The 22,935-nt window shown below is 32.5% G+C and overlaps 1 protein-coding gene across 1 annotated transcript; it reads left to right on the plus strand.

Annotated features, from left to right (window-relative positions):
- Positions 1-6,845: 6,845 nt before the first annotated feature.
- LOC140432399 (secernin-3) lies at positions 6,846-22,661 on the plus strand. Its single transcript, XM_072520273.1, has 8 exons — positions 6,846-7,005; positions 7,353-7,505; positions 7,749-7,942; positions 8,062-8,261; positions 8,403-8,509; positions 13,331-13,531; positions 13,793-13,930; positions 18,806-22,661. The coding sequence occupies exons 1-8, from the start codon at positions 6,982-6,984 to the stop codon at positions 19,004-19,006; spliced, it is 1,218 nt and encodes a 405-aa protein (XP_072376374.1). The 5' UTR covers positions 6,846-6,981; the 3' UTR covers positions 19,007-22,661.
- The last annotated feature ends 274 nt before the right edge of the window (positions 22,662-22,935 follow it).

Raw genomic sequence — 22,935 nt, forward strand, 5'->3', positions numbered from 1 at the left:
GAGTGGAGGATACAAAGCTAAAAAGTCCAAAATCCTGGAGTTAGATGACATTATTAAATTTCTGACAGAAGCTTCTGATGACGTCTATTTGTTGATGAAGGTTATTGCTATTTTTGGTGTGCATGGAGCGACTAGATCCGATGAATTGTACAAGTTAGAAGTGTTTAACGCGGACGACAGAAAATCGGTGATAATCGTTTCATTATCTGATACTAAAACCAAGACTAACATAGTCGTCCAAGAAACGCTTGATGAGCGGATTATTAAAACTAAGTGAGCAGTTTTAAAATCGTGGATATTGTCTTTATTTCATCATTTTTTTTTTCTAAACTGCCAATCTTTACTAAGCTCATAGAAAAGCATCTGTTTGCTCGTGGCACATTCAGAAAAGCTAAAAAATACTTGCCAAACAACATTTAGCAAAATACGAAAAAGTTTTAAAATGAAAATTAAAACCAATATTATCTAATTTCATTAAAAACTTCGTTTCTTTCTATATATAGATATATTCCAATACCTAGATGTCGCAATATTTTATCAAATATTAAATTGGATGTTCGATGTTCGAAGGACAATGTTCGATATCTAGGATATCGGTAGAGATAGGAAAAAAGGTTTTCGAAAAAATATAGATATAAAGCATGAGAAATTGATTTTTTTTAAGTTACATCCCATACTTATAATAATTTAAAATTAACTTCTTTTGTTTTCCATCATGTAATAATATAAACAATAATAAATATAAGATAATATATTTAAATTATAATAAGGATAAAATTTACTGAAAGTTCTTCTTTCAAACAGCAGGTAGTTCCTAGATTTAAAGCACTTTGCATTCGATCAGCATTAATACTCTTTATGATTACCACTAACCACTAAAACTATATCGTCAACCACTATTAATTACAGTAATAAAACTCATCCTTGAGGACAACCTTTTATTGTTTTTTATAGATTGTAATGAAGTATTATTAAAAAACCACTTCTATGTCTATTAACACACATAATGTGACTTCTTTTGACGGGATGGCTGTTTTCAGATCTTTAGTAAGACATTACAAGGCATATATGATGGGTTAGTCTGCTTGCTAGACATGGAATATATAACAAAGTATAAACCATATGGACGTTATATTGTTATGTGAATTATATGCTATACGACTAGCCGTTGCCGATCGCATATCGTTCGTACAATCCAATAAGTACGTTTCTGATATTAACAGACATTACCAAATACTCTCTCAGTAGGTACCATGTGGAGAAAAAACATAAACGTCACCTACGTAAATCTTGATATTCTTTGATTATTTAGCAGCATCGAATCCGCATGATTCGACACTAAAGGAGGGTATGTACACTTATTTCTGAGTACCTAGGACGCAAAACCCACAAACCAGCAATAAAATTAAATAAAATGACAATAGTGTATCTACAAACAATTAGTTCAGTCATAAAATTATATTAATTTTAAGTTATTTAACTGATTGAATATAAAGGTCTTCCTGTTTATTAATCTGTATTTGTGCGTGGCACTATTTTTTTTTCGGAAGCCGTCTGCTATAAACCGGTGTTACTCACTGTACATCTTGGCTTATTGCACATCGATGATGGTTCGATGTAGCTTTGATACAAGAGCCGTGGGTGTACACTGACCAAATAAAAGTTTGATCAACCAATTTCTTATCATTTATCATAAATATTTAAACTCTCTGAAATACACCAATATTTACCATTTTTTTTTATATGGCTTCGGCAGTTTTTCATACAGCCAGTTACATGATCTTTTAATCTCATTAGGCGCAGTAAAAAGTTTTTGAGTAATTTGCAATCGAATAGACTAAAATAGATAAATTTAAAGTTGGGAAATCAGTACAACATTTAACAAAAAGAAGAGAAAAAATATATATACATACACATATATATCCATAAACACATACAATTAACATGGGTCACTCGCTTCACGTCCAGGGGCCCATCAGGACATTATAATATATATCATACACAGGAGAACTAGGCCACGGTAAATAGGATTAAACATGTAAAGGAGAGAAAACAAAGATAAAAAGTAAAAACAAATTTTTTTTAACTAAAGAAAAATATTACATTTGGTCAAAAAATCGATTATGCAATCGTAAATTAATCTATTTTGAGTCGCTAGGGCAGATAAAACGTTAAACGGAGATTTACCGGTAATATGAACTATATTATTGTATAATAAGGTGGATTCCAAATTATATTTGGCACAACCAAAAATTACATGATCTAGGTCACCTACTCCACATTCCACACAGTTTTTACTCTCGATCACATGAATCCTTGCAAGATGAGCAGGAAAACAAGCATGTCCAAATTTAAGCCTAGATATGGTTGTTATATAACGCCTAGGGACATTATAAGTTCTGTGCCAATGTGCAACACAGGGTCAGTTGTGTGTAAAGAAGTGTATCTATTTGGGTTGGTAAATATTTACCATTTAACTCTACTGAACTTTACATAAGACAATATCAACAAAAGTATCCAACTAGGTTGTCTGCAGTACGTAAAAAATATTTATGTTGTTGGCCCATACCATGCAAATTATGTCTATGAAAACCTGAATAACGTCCTTCGTGGGAATAAGCTCGTTAAGAATGATCTAAAAATTGCACAATAATACTATAGGGTAAGAGCACCAGTTATTGGCCTCTTAAGGAGAGCACGTCGATATATCTATGAAATGTTTTGTCACTGTGGCCTATTGTAACTATTTTTAACACCATGGAATTTTATTATTATTTCTACATATTGCAAAATTTTATTACGTTAATATTTCATGTGTGAAAATATTTTATATGTGTTCTTTTTTAAACGTGCAAATGAACCAGTTATTGGCCACCCTGTTCCAGTTATTGACACCATATGTGATATGTTAAAGAGATATTTTACCAAATAATTCGTAAGTTAAAATAGATAGATAGGTAGGTGTTTGGGTAAGCAAGGATTTTGTGATGAGTGTGGACACAAAAAAAACACATGTCAAAGTAAACTTTTATTTTTTATTTTTGCAAGATTCGCAAACATATACTTGATCTGTGTCGCCATAGAATCTTGTTATGCAAGTTACATGATATGTTCTAAGACACATTTGGCATCTAATGCCTTCTTTACACTCTGTCATATTTAGTACACATAGATAACACGCACCTTTAGTAACTTTTTAGTTTTTAAAATGTGATGGAATGTTTGATACCAAGTTTCGATTTTCAAAGTGTGAAGGAATATTTGATAATAAATTATCAGATAGAATTGTAATTTTTGTTGAGGACTGATCTGTATTATCATCAAATAATTTCCGTTTGGGTACAATTTTTTTCTCAGGGCTTGGAGATTTAGTGTGGGCGAGAAATATTTGCGGAGATAATCTCAAATTCACTTTTGGTGTAGGTGAATGCTTGAAAATGTCAATATTATCTTGGTTATTTACAGAGCTTGATGATTTTGTGTGAGAATGAGATTCTGGTATAGGAACTTACAAATTCAGGTAGTTGTGGCTCAAAAACCTCAATATTGTTACTTCTACTTTCCTGGTTTAGAGGAGAAAACACTTTCAATGCTTTTTTTATCTTTTTTTTATATTTTTCAATAGAAATGTGAACTTTTACACCTTTTTTTAATTTTGTTGAAGTCAATTCTATGGGTTGTCTACTTTTCTCTTCAGACTTAAAAGTTTTAGCTAATTTTTTGGGATTTTTATTATTCGAGCGTTTTATTTTCTTTTGATTTTCCTTAATACTCTGTTTTTCTTTACTTTCAAGTTTCCTCTGTTCCTTTTTACGCTCCTCTTCTAATTTTTTTTCCATTTTTTCTTTTTCTATTTTTCTTCTATCTGATGAAGTTAGAACAAATGGAAGCTTTTGAGTTTCCTTCTTACCTTTTCGTGGTGGAGTATCTGGCCATATTAAGTAAGTCGCAATAGATTTATTTGTAGCATTTACAGATATATTTTCAGAAATGTTTAGAGATTTCTCGGGTTTTTTGGTTTTTTGACCTTCTTTAACCGTTTTCGTCAAACTTGATTCAGCTTGATTTGTATATTCTTGTATTCTTTGCATGTTGAAAATTTCATTCTCAGGTACCATCAAGGTTTCGTTCTCCATTTCAGGAATGTTTACAATTTCAGTATCATCTATTATTACAGGTATATCATTTATATCGAAACTTACTTCACTTGTGTCTAAAAATTTTACTTCTTCGTTTAAAATATTTTCTTGTTCGTCGTTTGTAGAAATTTCTACCGATGATTTTTCTGTAAATGCTGAAAAGATTTGTTTCAATATTTGGTCATCATCAGATTGAGTTTTTCAATTATTTCGACATAGCTCTTTAATTTTTGTCATTGCCAAATATTTCACAAAATTGTTTATAAGAAATTGTCGTATTTGGATCAATAAGTGTTGGTAAATCATTGTGCTCATCCAGATTATCTTCACTTTCAAATTCTCTCCCAAGATATTTTGAATAGTCAAGATCAGAAGAATTCCAAGGAAATATACCGCATGCCCTAAACCCACTTCTGATAACATCTGAATTTAACCTATCTATAGCAGATTTTAAAACAGGGGCAAACTGTACTTTCGTTAACACTTTTTGGGGGTTGTCTCTCCTAAACTGAAGTACAGCTTTGTTCCAAAAAGTTTTTAGAGGCTTAAATGCAGCCACATCCGCTGGTTGCAATAATCTCGTGGCATTAGGATATAAACCTACTAAAATAATTTTTTAAATCTGTACAAAGTTGACTTGTCTGTACAGTTAAATGGGTTTTATGCCCATTAACAAAAAGTATCACCGGACGTGTAATATTATTTCGATCTAAATAAGGGTTAAATATATTTCCAATATATTCATAAAAGTTTTTGTTGTCCATCCAACCATTTTCAGTTAAACCAATACCCCACGAATTCGGCACAGCACTTAGTATATCATTTGGCAATCTTTTGTGGGGATAAATTATCATAGGAGGTAAAATATTGCCTATTGCAGAAAATGTGAACATAACTGTTAAGTTAACCTTTGAGTTATGTTCAATTTCATAGACGTTTCTGGAACCCTTCATAGCCAAAACCTTTTTCTTTTTGGGACATAGATAAAAACATGTCTCGTCACCATTGAAGATTCTTGTTGGGTCTTGAAGAACGTCTGAAAGTCCTTTTTTATTTAGATAAGATTTTATGTTGTCAATCCATTTGGCAATATCTCTTTGGTTAATGTTAAGTTTGAACTTGCTGATGTCACTCCCTCTGAAGTCCTTAGCGAAATGTTGGGATTGCGCTTTAGAAATGCTGATAGCCATGTTCTACCTGGTCTATTTTCAACAAATGGATTAACTCTAGGGTTACTCTCTAAAAATGATTTAACGGAGTCCTTAATGTCGTCAGCACGAACAGGAAATCCTCTATTTTGACAATGAAAAATCCAGAGTTTCAGTTGTTCCTCTTCATCCTTCGGAAGAAATGGATCTGGTCCATGGGTTATGTTGTAATGAAATTTTTCACTTTTTCGGTAACTTATAGTGGCTCTGGGAATATTAAAAATTCTTGAGGTTTCCTGCTCACTCATACCTTTTTTAATTAACTCTAACGCTTTTTTAACATCGTCTTCGGAATACTTTTTTTTATAATTGTTTTCAGTTTTAGATCGTTTTGGTATATTTTCTAAAACAATTTATAATAATTAGTTATTGGCCACATATAAAACACTAGTTATTAACATATGTCAATCACTAGATTCTTACAAAATCTAATGTTTCAGTTATTGGCCATCTAGGTCAATAACTGATACATTGATAATTTCATGAATTAGTAGTTGGCCACCTTAAAATTTACCTTATTTGTATAAATAACGTTATATTCGTTATGCGGTTTGGAACAGGATATACACTATATTCACACAAAAACATAAAATATAAAGTAGAAAGTAAATTGCAGTATATAGTACTTACCGACCAACACAAGTTTCTATAGGTAAATAACAAAATTTCGGTTGCAAACTAGCGGCACAGAACAGTGTCTCATTCAACATCGAATACTGACTAAAATTTAATGGTTACCTTGAAACTAGATGTGTCATACTCTAGGAGACATATTGCCAAACTTAAAAAAAGTAGTTAGAATTAACCAATAAATAATAAATAAATACCAACATTTTCCTAATTCTAATCAAAACATATTATAAGTAACATATCATAGTAGGCCAATAACTAGCACATGGCCAACAACTGGTGCATTTACCCTATACATCGTCTTTCGTATTTTACAAATACGAACCTGGGGGGAATATAGCTCAACTGGAATAAATAGGGGAATAACCTATATTTTAGTGACATCTATGCCAGATGAACCTATTGGCCAAGAAAGCATCATTTAAAAATTTCAATGATGACTAAGTATACTATTCTATTGAATTACATTCAATTTCCTTTTTTTTTTTATTAAAGATGTCGATTTAACTTTTGATGATTTTATATAGGTACATTAAATTATAATAACAGCATTCTATTCTTTCATATAACAATAATCAAAAAAATTGTTCAAATAAAATTATTATTAACAATTTTTAGGGGTTAGTTTTTTGTAAATAATATTGTGATGATGTTTATAAGGATTACTCACAACGAATAATATTACATCCAAAGAATATAGACACATTCTTGTGTCTTGTATATCCTCAGTTGCCAACAGAGATATGTAAGAGAGGTTGCATATCTTACAGGCATACTTGCAGGCTCTTACATAAATGAATCTGGTTGCCAAAGAATTCATCTCTGATGGTTGCTGAATTTTCAGTCTATAATCAGTTATAGTATCTACTGTCAATTTCATATTTCAGGACAGCTTCTGTCAGTGTCAGGTGTCAGAGAAAGAATTATAATTTTGCAGTCGATATACGGCAATTCACATCAAATCTTTTTATAATAATTTACTGACAGTATTAGTGCTTTGTGTGATGCTAAAAGCCTTTATGAGAATGGTAAACGTTTACTTTCAAATACTGTTTTTCCTTTCATTGAGAAGACTTTTTATTCCACTAAATTTGAATACTAAATGTCGCCCTTAAGTACCAAAAGAAGTTTAGGTTTCATTAATTTCTAGACGTTCATATGATATCTTAGTAAAAGTAGAGAAACGTATGCAAACTATAAATGCCGATTTAGTATTTAACTAACAAGTAGTAAAATTTTAGTCATACATTTTTCAAGACACATCATCAACTGATTCCATATGTACTCCTCACTTTGAGGGTTTATTCTTTACACTACTTTTTACTGAAGTATAGTAATATATTGTAATGTATATTAAAACACTGCTATTTTACAGATGAGACAACTACCCAGTTCCTGTGACACCTTTGTGGTCATGCCACCATTGACCAAACATGGGGTTATTTTTGGTAAAAATTCAGATAGGCCCAAGGGTGAAGTTCAAGAGGTAGTTTACATTCCGGGAGGTGATCAGCCAGGCTCAATTAAAGTATGTCACGAAAGTAACAAACCTTATTTCATTGTGTATGATACTAGTTAAAATAGCTTTGTTTTTCATAATTTATATTTTATCTTTTATATTAGTCGTCATATATTTTTACTATTGTAAAATATCTACAAAGGTTACATTCATGTCTGAAATAATTAAGCCAGAATAAAATATACCTAACATTTTTTAATTTCTTATTCACTTTTTTATGTTTCACATACTTTAATTAACACTTATTTGTAGTGTACATACATAGAAGTCGAATCTGCAGGCCCTACCAAGAGTGTCATCTTAAGCAAACCTAATTGGATGTGGGGAGCAGAAATGGGAGCAAACGAATGTGGTGTAGTTATAGGAAATGAAGCAATATGGACCAATGATAATTCTGGAGATCATGATCCCAGTGTTAAAAGACTTCTTGGAATGGATCTATTAAGGTAACATGCTTATTTAATTAAAATTAGTTGGGATAGGATGGCCAAATTAAAAAGTTTCTTTTAAATATTTAAGCTATTTTTATACAAGTATTCAAGTCTTCATTGTTTTCTCCATTTAGATTGGGCCTAGAACGAAGTGCAACAGCTACAGAAGCTCTGGAAGTAATAACCCAATTATTAGAAAAATATGGACAAGGTGGACCTTGTTCCAATACTGATAGTAGCCTAATTTACCACAATTCTTTTTTAATTGCTGATGCATCAATAGCCTGGGTGTTAGAAACCTCTGGAAAGCATTGGGTAGCTGAGAAAATTACAAGTAAGCTGATTTGATGAGATTAGCAAAGCAGCATTTACTTACCTAAGTCTGTAATAAATATTTACAATAAATTTGATAGTAAACTAGAAAAATGATTAATACCTCTCTGAATTATTTTTAAACTGCAATTTATGCTTTTAGGTGGATATAGAAATATATCCAATGCTGTAACTATTAGTACAAAATTTGATAGACATTCTGAAGGTCTTCAAGAGTATGCAAAATCCACAGGACTGTGGAATGGAGAGGTTAGTAATACATTAAGATTTTGTTGCTTATATTAACTGATCAGTGATTTCAGTATACCTAAAATATAAATAAAATACTTTCATTTTTTTAGTTTTTCAAAAATTTTCTTTGTTTTTGAATTTATATTTTGTAACTTGATTGGCATTTTAGTTAAAAATATTATGCAAAGTATAATTAACTGTGCTTATATAACTGAAAACAATTTCCATGTACTTTAAAAGGGCAAAAGTCACTTAAACATAAGTGTAAAGATAATCCTACAGTTAGTATTAATTTGTTTTTATTAGTTATTGTATTGTACTGTCTATCTTTTAGAGTTAGTTATTGTATTGTACTGTCTTGTTCATGTAAAGCAACTTCAAACTTTCACTCGGGAAATTTAAATAATAAAATATTAATCAACTTGCATTTCGCAGTATTTCGTAAACATTTTTATATAATGCACATAGAAAATTAACACCATTACCTGAATTTACTACATCCTAGCCACAATAAAGTATACTTTTTTAACATAAAAGAGAAATAATGATTGTCTTAAGCTAAATAGTTAAAAGTGCACTAAATCTGGATTTTCTGTATTATGTTTAAATTCGAAGAGTATTATGGAACTTTACTGCTTTTACCTATATTAAAGTACATAATATAGTTAATATCTAATTGTTCCCATAGGGATTCTTTATTACAATGCAGTGGTAAATGTAAATATTGTTATATAAATTGCACTATTGTATATACAGTTTGTCTTAATGCAGTAATTGAAGTGAGTTAATGAATCCCATTTTTACTAGTTAAGAATATGCATTCATCTATCCACATGGTGATTCAAAACAAAGATGGATATTCAATGCTTAAACAGCACATTCATTATACAAGCTGTGGCTGTTTTCAGTTGAAAATACTTATGTGAGAAATCTATTACTATTTTTGTCCTTTTTCTTATCACCATCTTTCTTATATCCTCTTGCTTCCATTTTATCCTAGATCTGCCTCTTGATATTTTATCTTGTGGTATCCAATCTCTTATCAGTGTTAGGGATGTATCTTCTCTTTCCTCAATATATGCCCATACCTTCTTATTATTTATGATCTTATAACAATTTCATCTTACTATTTTTCATCCCTTTCTTGTCTTTCAAGTTCACATTGTTATGCAATGTAGCAGTAGCTAGGATATTTTTGCATTCCATAACCAGCTTGGAGTTAAGATGATATCTTTGTCTGAAACACTGATGTATAGGAACTGAGTACATGACTTGACATAAGTCTGATCCCATCAGCTGCATGCTCTTTCATCCTGGACTTGTCTGTAAACCAAATGAGCCCACCCCAATGGACCAGTACTGATTCCCATTCCACCTATTGGCCACTATCAGAAATAGAAAAGGTAAGTGTTAAAAAGTGAGGCCCATGCTGTTCTGCACCATGGAAAGCATAGGACAATACTATGCTGCCTGCCTCTAAATGTCACACTGACCAGACCAACCAGTTACTCCTGTTCACTGCCTAGAGTGACTGCTCTAGGTGGCATTTTTTGATGAGCCTCAGAACTGTCTAAGTTACCTTGTGAACTGTCCCCAGAAATGGCACCCCAACCATCAATACTATATTATCAGCATAAGCTTCTACAAACTTACCTTGTTTGGACAGTCACTTAAATAGGCTCTTGACAACAAGGCACCACAGAATGAGAGAGAGAGAGAGAACTCCTCCCTGAGGACACTAAAGTAAATCAGACACCTAGATGCAACAGCCATTAAGTTATGGAACCATCTGCTTTTGAAAAAGGCTCAGATCCACCTGACCAAGATATTACCAATCCCATATTTCTAGCAGTCATAGGTGCACCCAAATGTCCATGAAGATACCCAGACCATACTGTCTATGATCAAGTTCCTGTTCCACCCTGCTAACAAGGTGGCACAGAGCTGTCTCACAAAACTTTCCAGCCTGGTAATTGTATTGAGGTGCATGTAGAGAATTGCTTCTTAGCACTCCGTCACATATGAACCAGTCTACTAGCCTCTCAGGGGCATTCAGAAAGATGTATGAGAGGCTGATTGGCCAGATAGATTTATCAAGGGTAAAAAGTTTTGCTAAATTTTAATCCCATAGGTTTTTATTTTAATTTCTTCAGCCGGAAGATTTTTAATCTTCAGTCAATTTATTGGGCCACCTTATATAAACCTTTTACCCTACGAGCAGTCAAAAACAATTTCATTTAAAAATGAGGTCTTATATTAGCTACAATTATGTACAATTCAATTTACCTTGTCCTAGATGTGATCAACATAAAAGGCAATATCATATATCTAAGCTAATCAATCATAAATACACCTTTTAGACCACACTCCATACGACAAAGAGTAACATGGGCTGCCTAATGCATACGTCATTCTCTTAAACAGAACCTTTACCTCCATTGGTAATTTTACATCCTTCATAGCCAAAATTCAAAAACAACATTTTTAAATCCCAACATTTGGATTGCTGTTATCATTTTAACATCACTAAAGCTTTTGAATCTTTTGGCTTCAGTAATATTATGTATAATCAACACTGTTCCATGGTGCATTGACATTCTGTTTTCAATACCGTTCATAGGTATCTTGTCAATCAGTTATCAGCTGATGTCCGTTTGAAGAGGTTTACTCCCCGGACGCTGGTACTCACGTGAGGCATGGTTATGTGTTGCCTGAAGTGGTCCGAAAACGTTTGTGTTTTTTATGTAACCCTTTTAAGGGTTAGGTAAATATACCTACATACAAAGATTTAAACCACTCTTTGTCTTTCTCCATGATAAGGGTCTATCCAGTGGGGGATTAATTAGGTGCAGACAGGGCGGAGCCTCTACCAGACCAGCACATCCTCTTATATGGATACTACTTCTCCCGCCATTCGAAAATCCCCCATTGGAGGAAGCATATTGATAGTTAGAGCAGTGTAATCATCGCTGCAGTATGCAGTGCACGAATCGCTGCATTTCTCTCCGAGAAATGAGTCTCAGGAGAGTTCTGATGGTCTCATTGCCACTGAAGACAAACTCCTACAGGGAAAGAGCAAGAACAGCCACTTCCAATGTCGGATATTTGGAGAGAGTATGGACAAGCCTGGCGAAGTGCACATGTGCTCTACTGGTCAACTTGCGCTGTCTTTGGACCTGGGGATTTATGTATATATTACATTTAGTAAAGTTTTTGCATAATCTGTGGTCACCTTGTTTTGGCATTGTTACTGTTGTTCCTATCTTCCGTTAACATTTTAAAGTTGACATTTTTCAACAATTACAAGTTCATTAGCTGGTTCATTATTTTGCTTCTTTCATATTTAATAAAAGACGAACAATTATTCTCTATCGCGAAATATGTATGGCCAGTTTATTTGTAGATTCTTGTTACGCGCATATCTTTGAGTGAGTTTTGGGGGCGACATAAATGTGGAACTAACTGTTTTTAACAATAATTATTTCAATGAAGATAAAGTAAGTTTCGACTAATATCGTTCAGTTTTATTAACGAACTTTCGAATATCTTGCACATTTTTATGGTGTGATATAATATTGTTTATCTCGTGTGAATGTATAAATAACTGGAACGAAGTTTTATTGAGTAATCAATAACAGGTCATTCCAAAGTAAAATCTGAATTGTTTGGTTTAAATGATAACTAATCAATAAAATAAGAAAAAATAATTAAACACTAAAAGTATTTATTTTTGCAAATAATTATAAAGATAATAAATAATAAATTATAAAGGTGATTTTGGATGACTAATTTTATTTTTTGTTTACTAGACTATATGTTTTTTTTTAAGTTGCCTATATTTAATTAATTATATATAAATATAAAAACAAAAAATATTATGCAACGCGCCCAATGGATTTCAAAATCTCCTTAACCACTAGGACAGTGTAAATAAAATTAAAACTGTTTATATAATATATAGTTATCATGTACTGATTGTAGGACAAACAAATGAACAGCGTAAAGCTAAAGAATATCTCTTTTCATTATTTAGGTAGTGATTGCACTTTACATTGTTAATTAACATACCTCCAGACTTCTTGGTGCTTAGTAATGATAGTGGCCAATATGATGTTACGTCCTTTACCACATAGCCGTTGGTATTATCTAGTATAACCGTGTTTTTAGTAGTTTGTTTCACTCTTTTTGGCCGATTTGATATTGAAAATCACTAAAGTAAGCTCAAACTGTCAAATCAGATTACCAAAGGTGGACATATTTTCTAAATTAAAATTAGTCAATCGCAATTGAATTAATTATAAATAAGTACAAATAATAATTTATACCCCAAAAATACAAGATAGGAAAAAATAGTTCTTTCTCACTAGTTGACGAAAACACTAGTAATCTTGGGTCAATTGTAGAGGACATTTTTAATAATTCAAATGCACTCGTCTATGTTTGTTCAACTTTAAAAAAATTTATTTCAGACAGGTGACTGGAGACAGGTAATCATCAGTTTTACTGCACTATTTGACTAATATCGGGAAAGTTCTTGAAGGGAAGAGTGATCTTAACAACTAGGATAGGAATGTAGTTATTAATATAAGTTGTTACGGATAGTAAAAATAGAAATAAATTTCCAAGAATGTTAAAATGCATTTAAGGGACAAACAGAACACAATCAACAGACAAAACAGACATTTTATTTAAAAAAAGGGGGTAGTTTGTGTAGGTTGGCACTACATTACTTATATGATGGAAGAACTGGCTAATAAATTATTAGTATTATTACTATTACTATGAAGTTTAATTAAGAAAAGTCTTCCGTATTGAATATTTTCTATTTACCTGTTACAGGGAGAATTTAATTTTCGAGAAATATTTTGTGGCGAGAGTAAACCTTATGGTAGTAGATATCTAGCAGGGGAGAAACTTTTGAGCAGTATGACAGCTTCTAACAGCTTCAAAGAAACTGATATGTTTAAACTATTACGGGATACCGAGTCGGGAATCTGCATGACAGTGGATAGTCCAGGAAGCGTAACTCAAGGAAGCCAGGTTTGTAGAAATTCTTAATTGTTTGCAATTTTATAAATTTGGCTTATTAATTATCTGTTGCTGATGCAAAAAAAACGCAAAATATTTATCAAATACAGTGTGGTTTATAAGTTAACAATAGCTAAAAAAATATTACGTCGATTGTCACAGTGCTATCTTCCCCTATTTTTTTTTATTTGCGTCCATTAGAAATAATTTGCTACATAAAAATGTATCTCGGCATCTTGATAAATTTAAAAAATGTATTCATATTCTTTGTAGGTTTCTTCGTTATCAAGTAGCCAACCAAATGTTCACTGGTTTACAGCAACACCAGACCCATCAAAATCAGTGTTCAAGCCTTTTGTATTTACTAAAGGAGCAGTAGTCTCAAAACATACGAAATGTTCCTCGGCAGAGGTAAGTATATTAATTTTTTTGTGTTTTTATTTCTTACCGAGTTAATTTTGGGTACCCAGTCTTCTACAGTCCCAGTGGAGGACAGATCACTTCAAAACTTGTCAACTTTGCCATAAGTTAGCTATTATTTCTCCCTACACTCCACTCGCTAGGAAGAAACAGGTCGCTGTTCTTTATTTCATAAAATCCTGATGTATCCCTCCTATCCCACACCTCAGGCCGAAAGATCGATAAATATTCTTGACGGAGGGAAGTAGCGACCGCTAGTTAAGGCACATAGGAAAGGATCCTGTGCCGACTTATCATTGGACTAACACAAGCGGAACTATAACAGCAGAATGGTTGTGATACTGCGATGCAAAATGCCAGGGGAATTCACTACATTATTATTCCCAAGAAAGTCAATGATGATATCATTTAACAGAGGACCTCAGATATTTTCACACAGCCCGAGTGACGACCGGCGCTGCATTAAATCCGGGTTGATGAGTGAAAAATTAAGTACCCTACAGATGATTGTTGGCCGGGCATCGTGTGCAATTCAGCTACAAAAGTTTTAAGACATACGAGTATCAGTACATGGCTCAAGCATTAACCTGTAGCAATTATTGAAAGAGAACTGACATGATAGAACTTTGAAGTCACTGGCCTAGTTAACACATTGGTTAAAGAAGGCCATTTCAGATCACAGTCAAACTCAACTTCACATCAGTTTATGCGCCTACACCAACTTCAGATGACACAAAGATCGAAGAATTCTACGCAGGCACCTATTAAGAACATCCCAAATAAGGAGTTAACCTTAATTTGCGGAGTGTTTGACGCAAAATTCGACCATGTCATACAGAGTGATGACATAAATCATTGAAGTGAATTGAAATCATGATGCAGACCATACCAGATTCACTACATACGCAGACTGTATACATAGAACAGTTCCAGTAATATCTTAATAAGTCGAGAAACCAAATCGATTACATCTTTATTGATATTTGCTGAAAATGATGAGTAGAAATGGTTAAATCATATCCGGGAGCGATATATTGATCAATTCATATTCTTCCCATTCAATTCATATTCCCAGATAGTACAGTCAGCTAAGACCCACGATGGGTTGTAAAGCTACAGAATAAGTAAGTTAGAAAACACTGGATAACAGACGAAACATTTCAAATAACTGAGATATTGTTCTGAAGCTATCTTCTTGTGGCATGTTAAAGTAATTACTATTTAAATGGGAATAAGCCACAATTAAAGTTTAAATTAATTTTATTGACGTTTCAATTTCTCAAAATACAAACATTAGTAAATTAAACAAATTTTGCTTTTTTGTTACTTGGTGAAAAATTCTTCTAATAATTTAATTTTATCTGACACATTTATTTTGACAATTCAGATATACAATAAACATATTAAACTAGACGACTTTAAAATGATAAATATTGCCAATATTGTTGAGTTGCGTTGCTGGGACGACTTTACTTGTAAGATAGTTCATTTGATTACATGAAGTCAACTTTAACTTGAGTATATCCGTCAAAGGTAGATCGTGGGCTTTTGAAGAGCACGCGGGACCCTAAGAGGAAGCATGTAACCTCGGAAACCTTTTTTGGATGGTGCTAGAAAGGTCACCAATGGAGACACTGCGGACGGCAGCCAGATGGTTGGTGGAGAGCGAGTCGTGGGTTCGAAACTAGCTTTTGGAACCAGGAATGGGTCCAACGGACGAAATAAGTAAAGATACGATAAGATTGGAAAAGATACAGAAATGAACAAAAGGATAGATGGGTAAAATTACCAAAGATAAGATAAGATAGGGAACAGGGCGCCACTTAATTTTTTGGGGTTTAAGGAGAAAATTAAGAAACCTTAGAAAAGAAAAGAGATAAAGAAAGATATTTAGGTTCAGAGATCAAACCCAAGAAAAGATATCACAGTTAATTATTGAATAAATTTGGTCAACACTCTACATAAACAAAAAATAAATATATAAGGTATTACACTTACTTACCTACGAAACTTAATAAGCCTGATCTTTCTACTGGTCAAAGGTATAGTTATATTTAAAGGTAAAAAGCAAATATATCAGGGAACGTTGTTAGGAGTCGACAAATAAAATACATACATGAAACAATAACAATATATTAAACAACAACAAAATTATGACGCTGCTGAATGCAACACAAGTAATAAAAATACACCAACAACTATAAAATGGTGGTATACATATAAAAATAGGCAGAAATATAATTAGAAAATATCTTTACAAAGATATAAGTATAACACAAGCTTGTATAACATAAGTTTTGGCGTATCTCGAGATATTATAGCAAAAAAAAATGAATAAAAAATTATAACAAAAACCAAAGATAACAAAAATTAATAAAATTTAAATTTACACAAATACAAAAAAGTTACTGAAGTGAAAACATAAAAATTTAACCAAACCGCACTTGGTTAAGTCGATTATTTGGTTCGTAACAAAAAAAGTATAGAATGTTCTTATCGTTGGATACGTCCAGATAATGGAAGATGATATGATGCTATACCATGTTACTTGCCCAGATAGGTGGAGATATTAAAATTATGTCACTTACAGTAATTCCTGGCGACTGCTGCTTTAAGTCACTGAAGTTAATACTGTACTGGTATTAAACACTGAATTTATTTACCCTTAAAGGTGCTTTACAACTATACTTAAACTAATATAGTGTAAGATAAAAAAACTCTAATAAGCAAGTGTATACACACTTATAAAGAAAATGCACAGAGACGGTAAGGTAGCAGATACGATAATGTGAACTAAGCGTCTTAACTCGACGAATGCCCACCGATAAGTGTTTTCTCTACGAGTGCCCACCGAGAAGTAACTTGGTTCCTCTAAAATTTTACCAAGCTACCCAAGAAAAGGTGAGGGTATCTTCCCCCCAAAAATCATAGGCCAGTTGTATGTATTTCTGAGAAGATAAGGTTATAACGGCTATCGGAAAGTTCGAGGTAATTTGGCACGTGATAAAATATGAAATCCCGAGATTGGGTCTTTACAGAAAAATTACTATACGAGCCTTCGGAATATTTACAAATCTATCATAAAAGACCCGGATTAAGACGGAAAGGATTAAAAACCTTTCGGGCGCAAGGAAATTCCGGGCATTCAATAAAATTTTGAAGACGGTAAACCGAACATAAGCGTATCATCACGGGGGTAAAAGGAATAAAAATAATTAATATTTTAATTATATAAAAAAATGTTACAAGCAGAGACATGTAGATAATGCCAGGATCTATATAAAGACGATCAACTCCAGGAACTTCTCCATCAGAACAATGATGAAATAGAAGAACCTGAAATACTCCAAAGTTAAGTAAGATTGGCGGTCAATAAACTCAACCTTAACAAGATACCGGTCTGATGTTGGAACTAGCTTGTTAGTACGTTCGGACCAGTGTGAGGGTAGAAATATCTTTTTTTCACATTTTCTTCGAAGAAGAATATATGAAAGTATCGGGGCTAGAAGTAATTATCAAGAAAACTGAATAGATGTGTATTGGGAGAATTCAACAAAATCTAATCTTTGAAAAAATACAGCGAGAAATAAATCACTGTCAAAAATACAAATATTTAGGCATGCAAATAACCGATGATAGCAAATTAGACGAAGAAATTAAACAGTGTACTGTGGAACAAAACAATCTCCAAAGAAAACAAACACAAAATCTATAAGAGCATTATAAAAAGTGTTGTTACATATGGAAGTGAGGTATGGCCACTGAAAGGAAAAAACTTAAAAGCATTAGAAGCAACAGAAATGGACTTCTGGAGAAGAGCGGCTGGAAAATCAAGATTAGACAGAGTTAGAAACGAAGAATACTTACGTCTTTATTTTTGTTTCATCTATATTCTAATTATAGACCACCGGACTGACTCAATAAATCTAAAGATATTCGTTCTCATTGAGATTGAAGTGGGTTAGTGTGTAAGTGGGTTAAAAATTATTTCTAACTAGTAAAGTATTTAACATTCCTTGTTCCCGATAAGGGAGAGGCGCGTGCATACTTCACACCGGGTCCAGATTACCACACGGTAACAACGTTCAAGATCACAAAAAAATCAAATAAAATTGTTTTATCTTCTCTACAATCAAATATGACATTTCAGACAATGGCTAACTGACTGGACACAATCAGCAATCTATAATCACGTAAATACACAAAAAAGGCAGCCTTTATGATAATTAAAGAACTATAGATAATGCTACAAATCATCAATAAGAGAATGAAAACTTTACCATAAAAAAATACTGGAAGGTATAGGTCTACTTTTGAATATTAGAAAAATGGAAAAGTGGTAAAATTAATTTTAATGACCTCCTATACCTTTCTTAATTGTAAAACATGTCGATTTTCAAGACACACAATTTTGGCGTAAACGTTAACTTTTCTAATTTATCCTGACAGTTAAAGTGTTAATGAAACATGTATTAGAAGGATAAAATATGCATCTATTCAGCTATTAGTTATGAGTGGTAGTAATTTTTATGTTGTATGTTTCTGCTAGTGATTCTGTCAGAAGTCCACTAAAGCCAATGAAACTGCAATTTTTATAGTTTTTTCTTATTTATCCGTCGTTAATATCATGATTACAATTTTTTTTATAATTAACAAGTGTATTATATTAACAGTTAATTGGTTTCTTGAATAAATTGAATTCTTGATATGGTTCTGAAAATATTTTCTTGTAATATATTAATTACTTCTTTATTGTTTTAAATATTCTACATTGTGGTTTCTTCCCATTAAACATAATGGTTTCCCATTAAACATAATGGTTTCCCATTAAACATAATGGTAAATTAATATCTTTAATCGTTTTAGGAACCACATACGCTATATCTTTTACACCATTCTGCCTTGGAAAACAGCAATAAAGATGACGTTCAAGACTTACTAAGGGGCATGGAAGCTGAATGTGTCGAAGAATTAGAACAAGTAATGGAACGAGTCGGCGACGATCTTTCCGAACTAGACGAATTATTCAAAGATTGTGTAGAAACCGAAGTAAAATTTTACCGCTAAAAGAAGAAGAATTTAGAAACTTCATCTTACTGACTTCGTACTATGATTTATATAGCTGTCATAAGGGTTAAGCACATTTCTTGATAGAGTTTGCTTACTATTGGTGTGATAACGTGAGGCGATAACTTATTTCTATGTCTCACTGCGCTCATTTTTGTATCTTTTCCATTTTGTAATGACGCAGAGCTTGAACGAAGATGCTTTATTGGTATATTTATTTTAGACTTTGATATTAGCAACTAGAATATATTTAATAACCACAAAGTAAGACTACACTTTTTCTATATACATCTTTTATTTACGGACTAATTGGCATCTAAACTCTTTAGAGGTAAGTTTTAAGAAGGGGAAGCGTACTTTTTCTATTAAAGTGTCGTTTTTGTAAAGGAAATTTGCAATCGATATTATCAAGTATCAAACGCGGCTTTGACATTAATTTGATGTTGCTGTTTAAAAATGATATTTGACTTTGACACATGTCAGTGGTCAAAGTATCACAATGCAATTTTGGGTGTTCTAATCTCTAGTAAGAGTAAGACTTATTAGATTTATTGTTCAAGGGAAATATTTACTGCATCAGACAATAGCAGAATATTTTTAGTGATAAGTAAAGATTTTTTTTACATATGAATTGAGTATTTTCTCTCATTTTATTAGTGACACTACAAGTTTTATAGTGATACTGAATATATTTCTAATGTAATACCAGAGAATAAATAACAATCAGCACGCCCACTCTCAGATGCCGCATTTGAAGTGTGTCAGCACGCGATCGCCATATTTTAAACGGAAACACAGACTCTGATTGAGAAATTTGTGACAAGCTACTACACAACAGTACATTTTTTTTATACATCCTTGTCAAAATTTTCCACTTTTATTAAAGTTGTATGTATACTCGAGTACAACTATTTTCTACTTTAAAATATATAAATCGTAATTTTAAAAATCAATTTAATATTAACATAAAAAAATTATACCCTAACATAGGCTACCACTGAACTTTTTAATGCACACAAGATAAATATTTCACTGAACAATACTGGTTCCGTTTAAAACATAGCTGATTCCGTCTGCGCGAACGAGATGCGCGTACTTATCTTGACAAGCAGAGTGGGCATTTTGATTGTTTTATTATTCTGTGCTAATACTCATTATATTTTCATTTATAAAACCTTTAGCCTTCTATATAAGTTATATTTAAGGTACTAGTACAGATTAGAAAGCTAAAAAAATGCATACTTTCAAAAAAAAATCTCAGCTCCTCTATTAGATACGAACATGAAATATTAGAATCGAACATGATTTTTAAATATTATTTTATCTTTGAAATAAACAAACAATTTTTTTTTAGTTCCCATGATCGCTCGACCACACACACTACGTGTTCCCATACGTATTCCTTAATAAAATAAATTAAAATAAAACCGAATTGAATTAAATAAAGTTAAAAACGATCGCTCCATGTGTAGACGATAAGAAAGCTATGCTTTCCCTCTTTGCTCACTCCCGCAGTAGGTACCACATCCAATTTTATAATTTGCTTTATTTGACAAACACTATGGTATTTTCAATACGATTGTATGTGAACTGGAGACAACGACACATTAATATTTAACGGTACTATGCAAGAGAGATTATAAGCTTCCCTGTACTATCTTAATAGAATGGAGCATTAAAGATTCTTTGATCAAATAAAAGGCATATATCGAGCACAGTTTAATTTAATCTTGCCCAAGTACTTTCGATCCCTAGATCATCTTGGGCAATCTAGGGCATCATCCCTAGATCGAAAGTACTTGGACAAGATTTAATTAAACTGTGCTCGATATATGCCTTTTATTTGATCAAAGTTCATTTATTCGAGCATTCAACCTTATATTCATTAAAGATTCGTTAAAAAAACTTAAATAAATGTATCTATATACCAGTATTACATTGCAGAATAAGTAAAATTAAATTATTGGGAAAAGCAGTCATATAATGCAGGCCTTCCCAAATTATTCTTACTGTGACGCCCTTGGGACTTTGCTATTTTTTGCGACGCCCCCTCAACTCTACTCCAATAATACTTACCGATTTTAGTACTAGCCTAGTAACAGGTTATAATTATAACAAAACACTATTTGAACATTTATATTTTTTATTAGAAATTAAGAACAAAATCAAAACATAGGCATAAAAAGGAAAAGGGATATTTATTGATATAACTGGCTGGTTAATGTGAGGGATGTGCTTGCTTTTTTGAGCACAGCTTATGAAACCGGTGTTCCAGTTTGGAAATTGCCACTCTCATTTCTTTTTGTAAGTTTATGTTTGACCTGTACGAAGTTGCAAATGGTAATAAAACCTTTAATTTAGTAGTGCTGATGGCATGATATTCATGAGAAAGTGAGCTCCAAAATTCAAACAGTTTGTTCTTGTCGTATTAAAGCTTTAGGCTGGAATCACAAGACAATTCTGTTAGTTGTTCTTTGTCCCATGTTGAAAGTGTCGATGGCGTGAATGACAGGAAAGGCTTTCTGGCCCAGTCATATTGCTCCATATCTTCGGGAAACTATTTCTCAAAGTGTTCGCTCAATGATAACATGTGTTGTGTAAACATATTTTTTAAAGAAGGATCAAGGATTTCCATCGATTTTTCTTATAGAATACCTTCTAAAGCGGGAAGCAGTAAATTTCTTGATCTTCTAATTTTGTCTTCCATAAGAGCAACTTCTTCTAAAACCCAGCAATTTTATCTGCCAATTGCAGGATATGAGTATTGTTTCCCTGCAAAGACTTATTAAGATAAGGTATGCTAATTTTATTATAAACTCTGAATTAATAAAGTTTTGCGCATCATTATGTGATTCTGTATGTAGATACGTGTCAAATTAATTTCTTAATTCGTATACACGTGCAAGTACGTTGCATTTGGACAGCCAACGAGAGTTGCAATAACAAATTAAAGAGCCCCCCAGTGAGTGGGCTCGGCCCCCATTTCTTCACAAGTTTTTGGAAAAGTCTTGATTTCACGGGTCGTGGTTTAATGTAATTCACCAGTTTAATAATGCTATCCATCCCAACCCTTACTTCAGGTGTAACGTTCTTTGCGGCTAAGGCCTCTACATGTATGACACAATCTGTCCATTTTACACTTAGAACCTTGGTTTTGATGAGAGCTTGACATCTGATGAGAGCTTGATTAGGCTCTATATAATGTGATAAATTAAGAAAGAAAGAGGGTGGGGCTTGGGAGGAACAAGTCTAAAAAGAGAAATTGTGGGACACAAAGGAAAAGAACGAGAGTTGTAACTAGGAAGCGAAAGTTATAAAGAGTAGTAGAGAAACAGGAGGAGTACTTAATATCCCCCGTTTTGTTTATCTAAATATATCACTAAAAATGTCTAAGCAACAGATGAGACACAATTTATTAAATTGTCTCCTTTTTTTAACTTCTAATATTGTACTGTGTTTAAAAATAACGAGCACTACTGGTTTTATAGATACATTGTAAATATGCTGTTAAATTTTTGCTTCTTTCTATCATGTAGTGATAAATACTGTGTTATTTTACTTTTGTTGTAATAAATTAGCTGAAATCTTAGCTTTTGCTTCGTATGTATGTGATAAGGCAGGTAATCTACATTCCGTAATAAATTGTAATTACAGCTTTTTTTGTTTTCTTTATGCCTCCTACTAAGTCAGATTGATGAACTGTCTGTCTACCATCTCATAAATCAGGAGTGCCACAGGGCAGCGTTTTGAACAAATAGACATTTCTAAGATTTAAAGAATAAACCAACAATTAAACCTCTACCATAGCAACTCCAGAGTCTTGCAGAATAGACGAAGTTCAATGAATATAACATGAATATGGCACTACACAACGATTTACTGATTTTTCTAATATTATGTTTTTGATAGTAAGTTGTATTAGAATATTT

Source organism: Diabrotica undecimpunctata, chromosome 1 (assembly GCF_040954645.1).
Source record: "Diabrotica undecimpunctata isolate CICGRU chromosome 1, icDiaUnde3, whole genome shotgun sequence".
Lineage (NCBI taxonomy): Eukaryota > Metazoa > Arthropoda > Insecta > Coleoptera > Chrysomelidae > Diabrotica > Diabrotica undecimpunctata.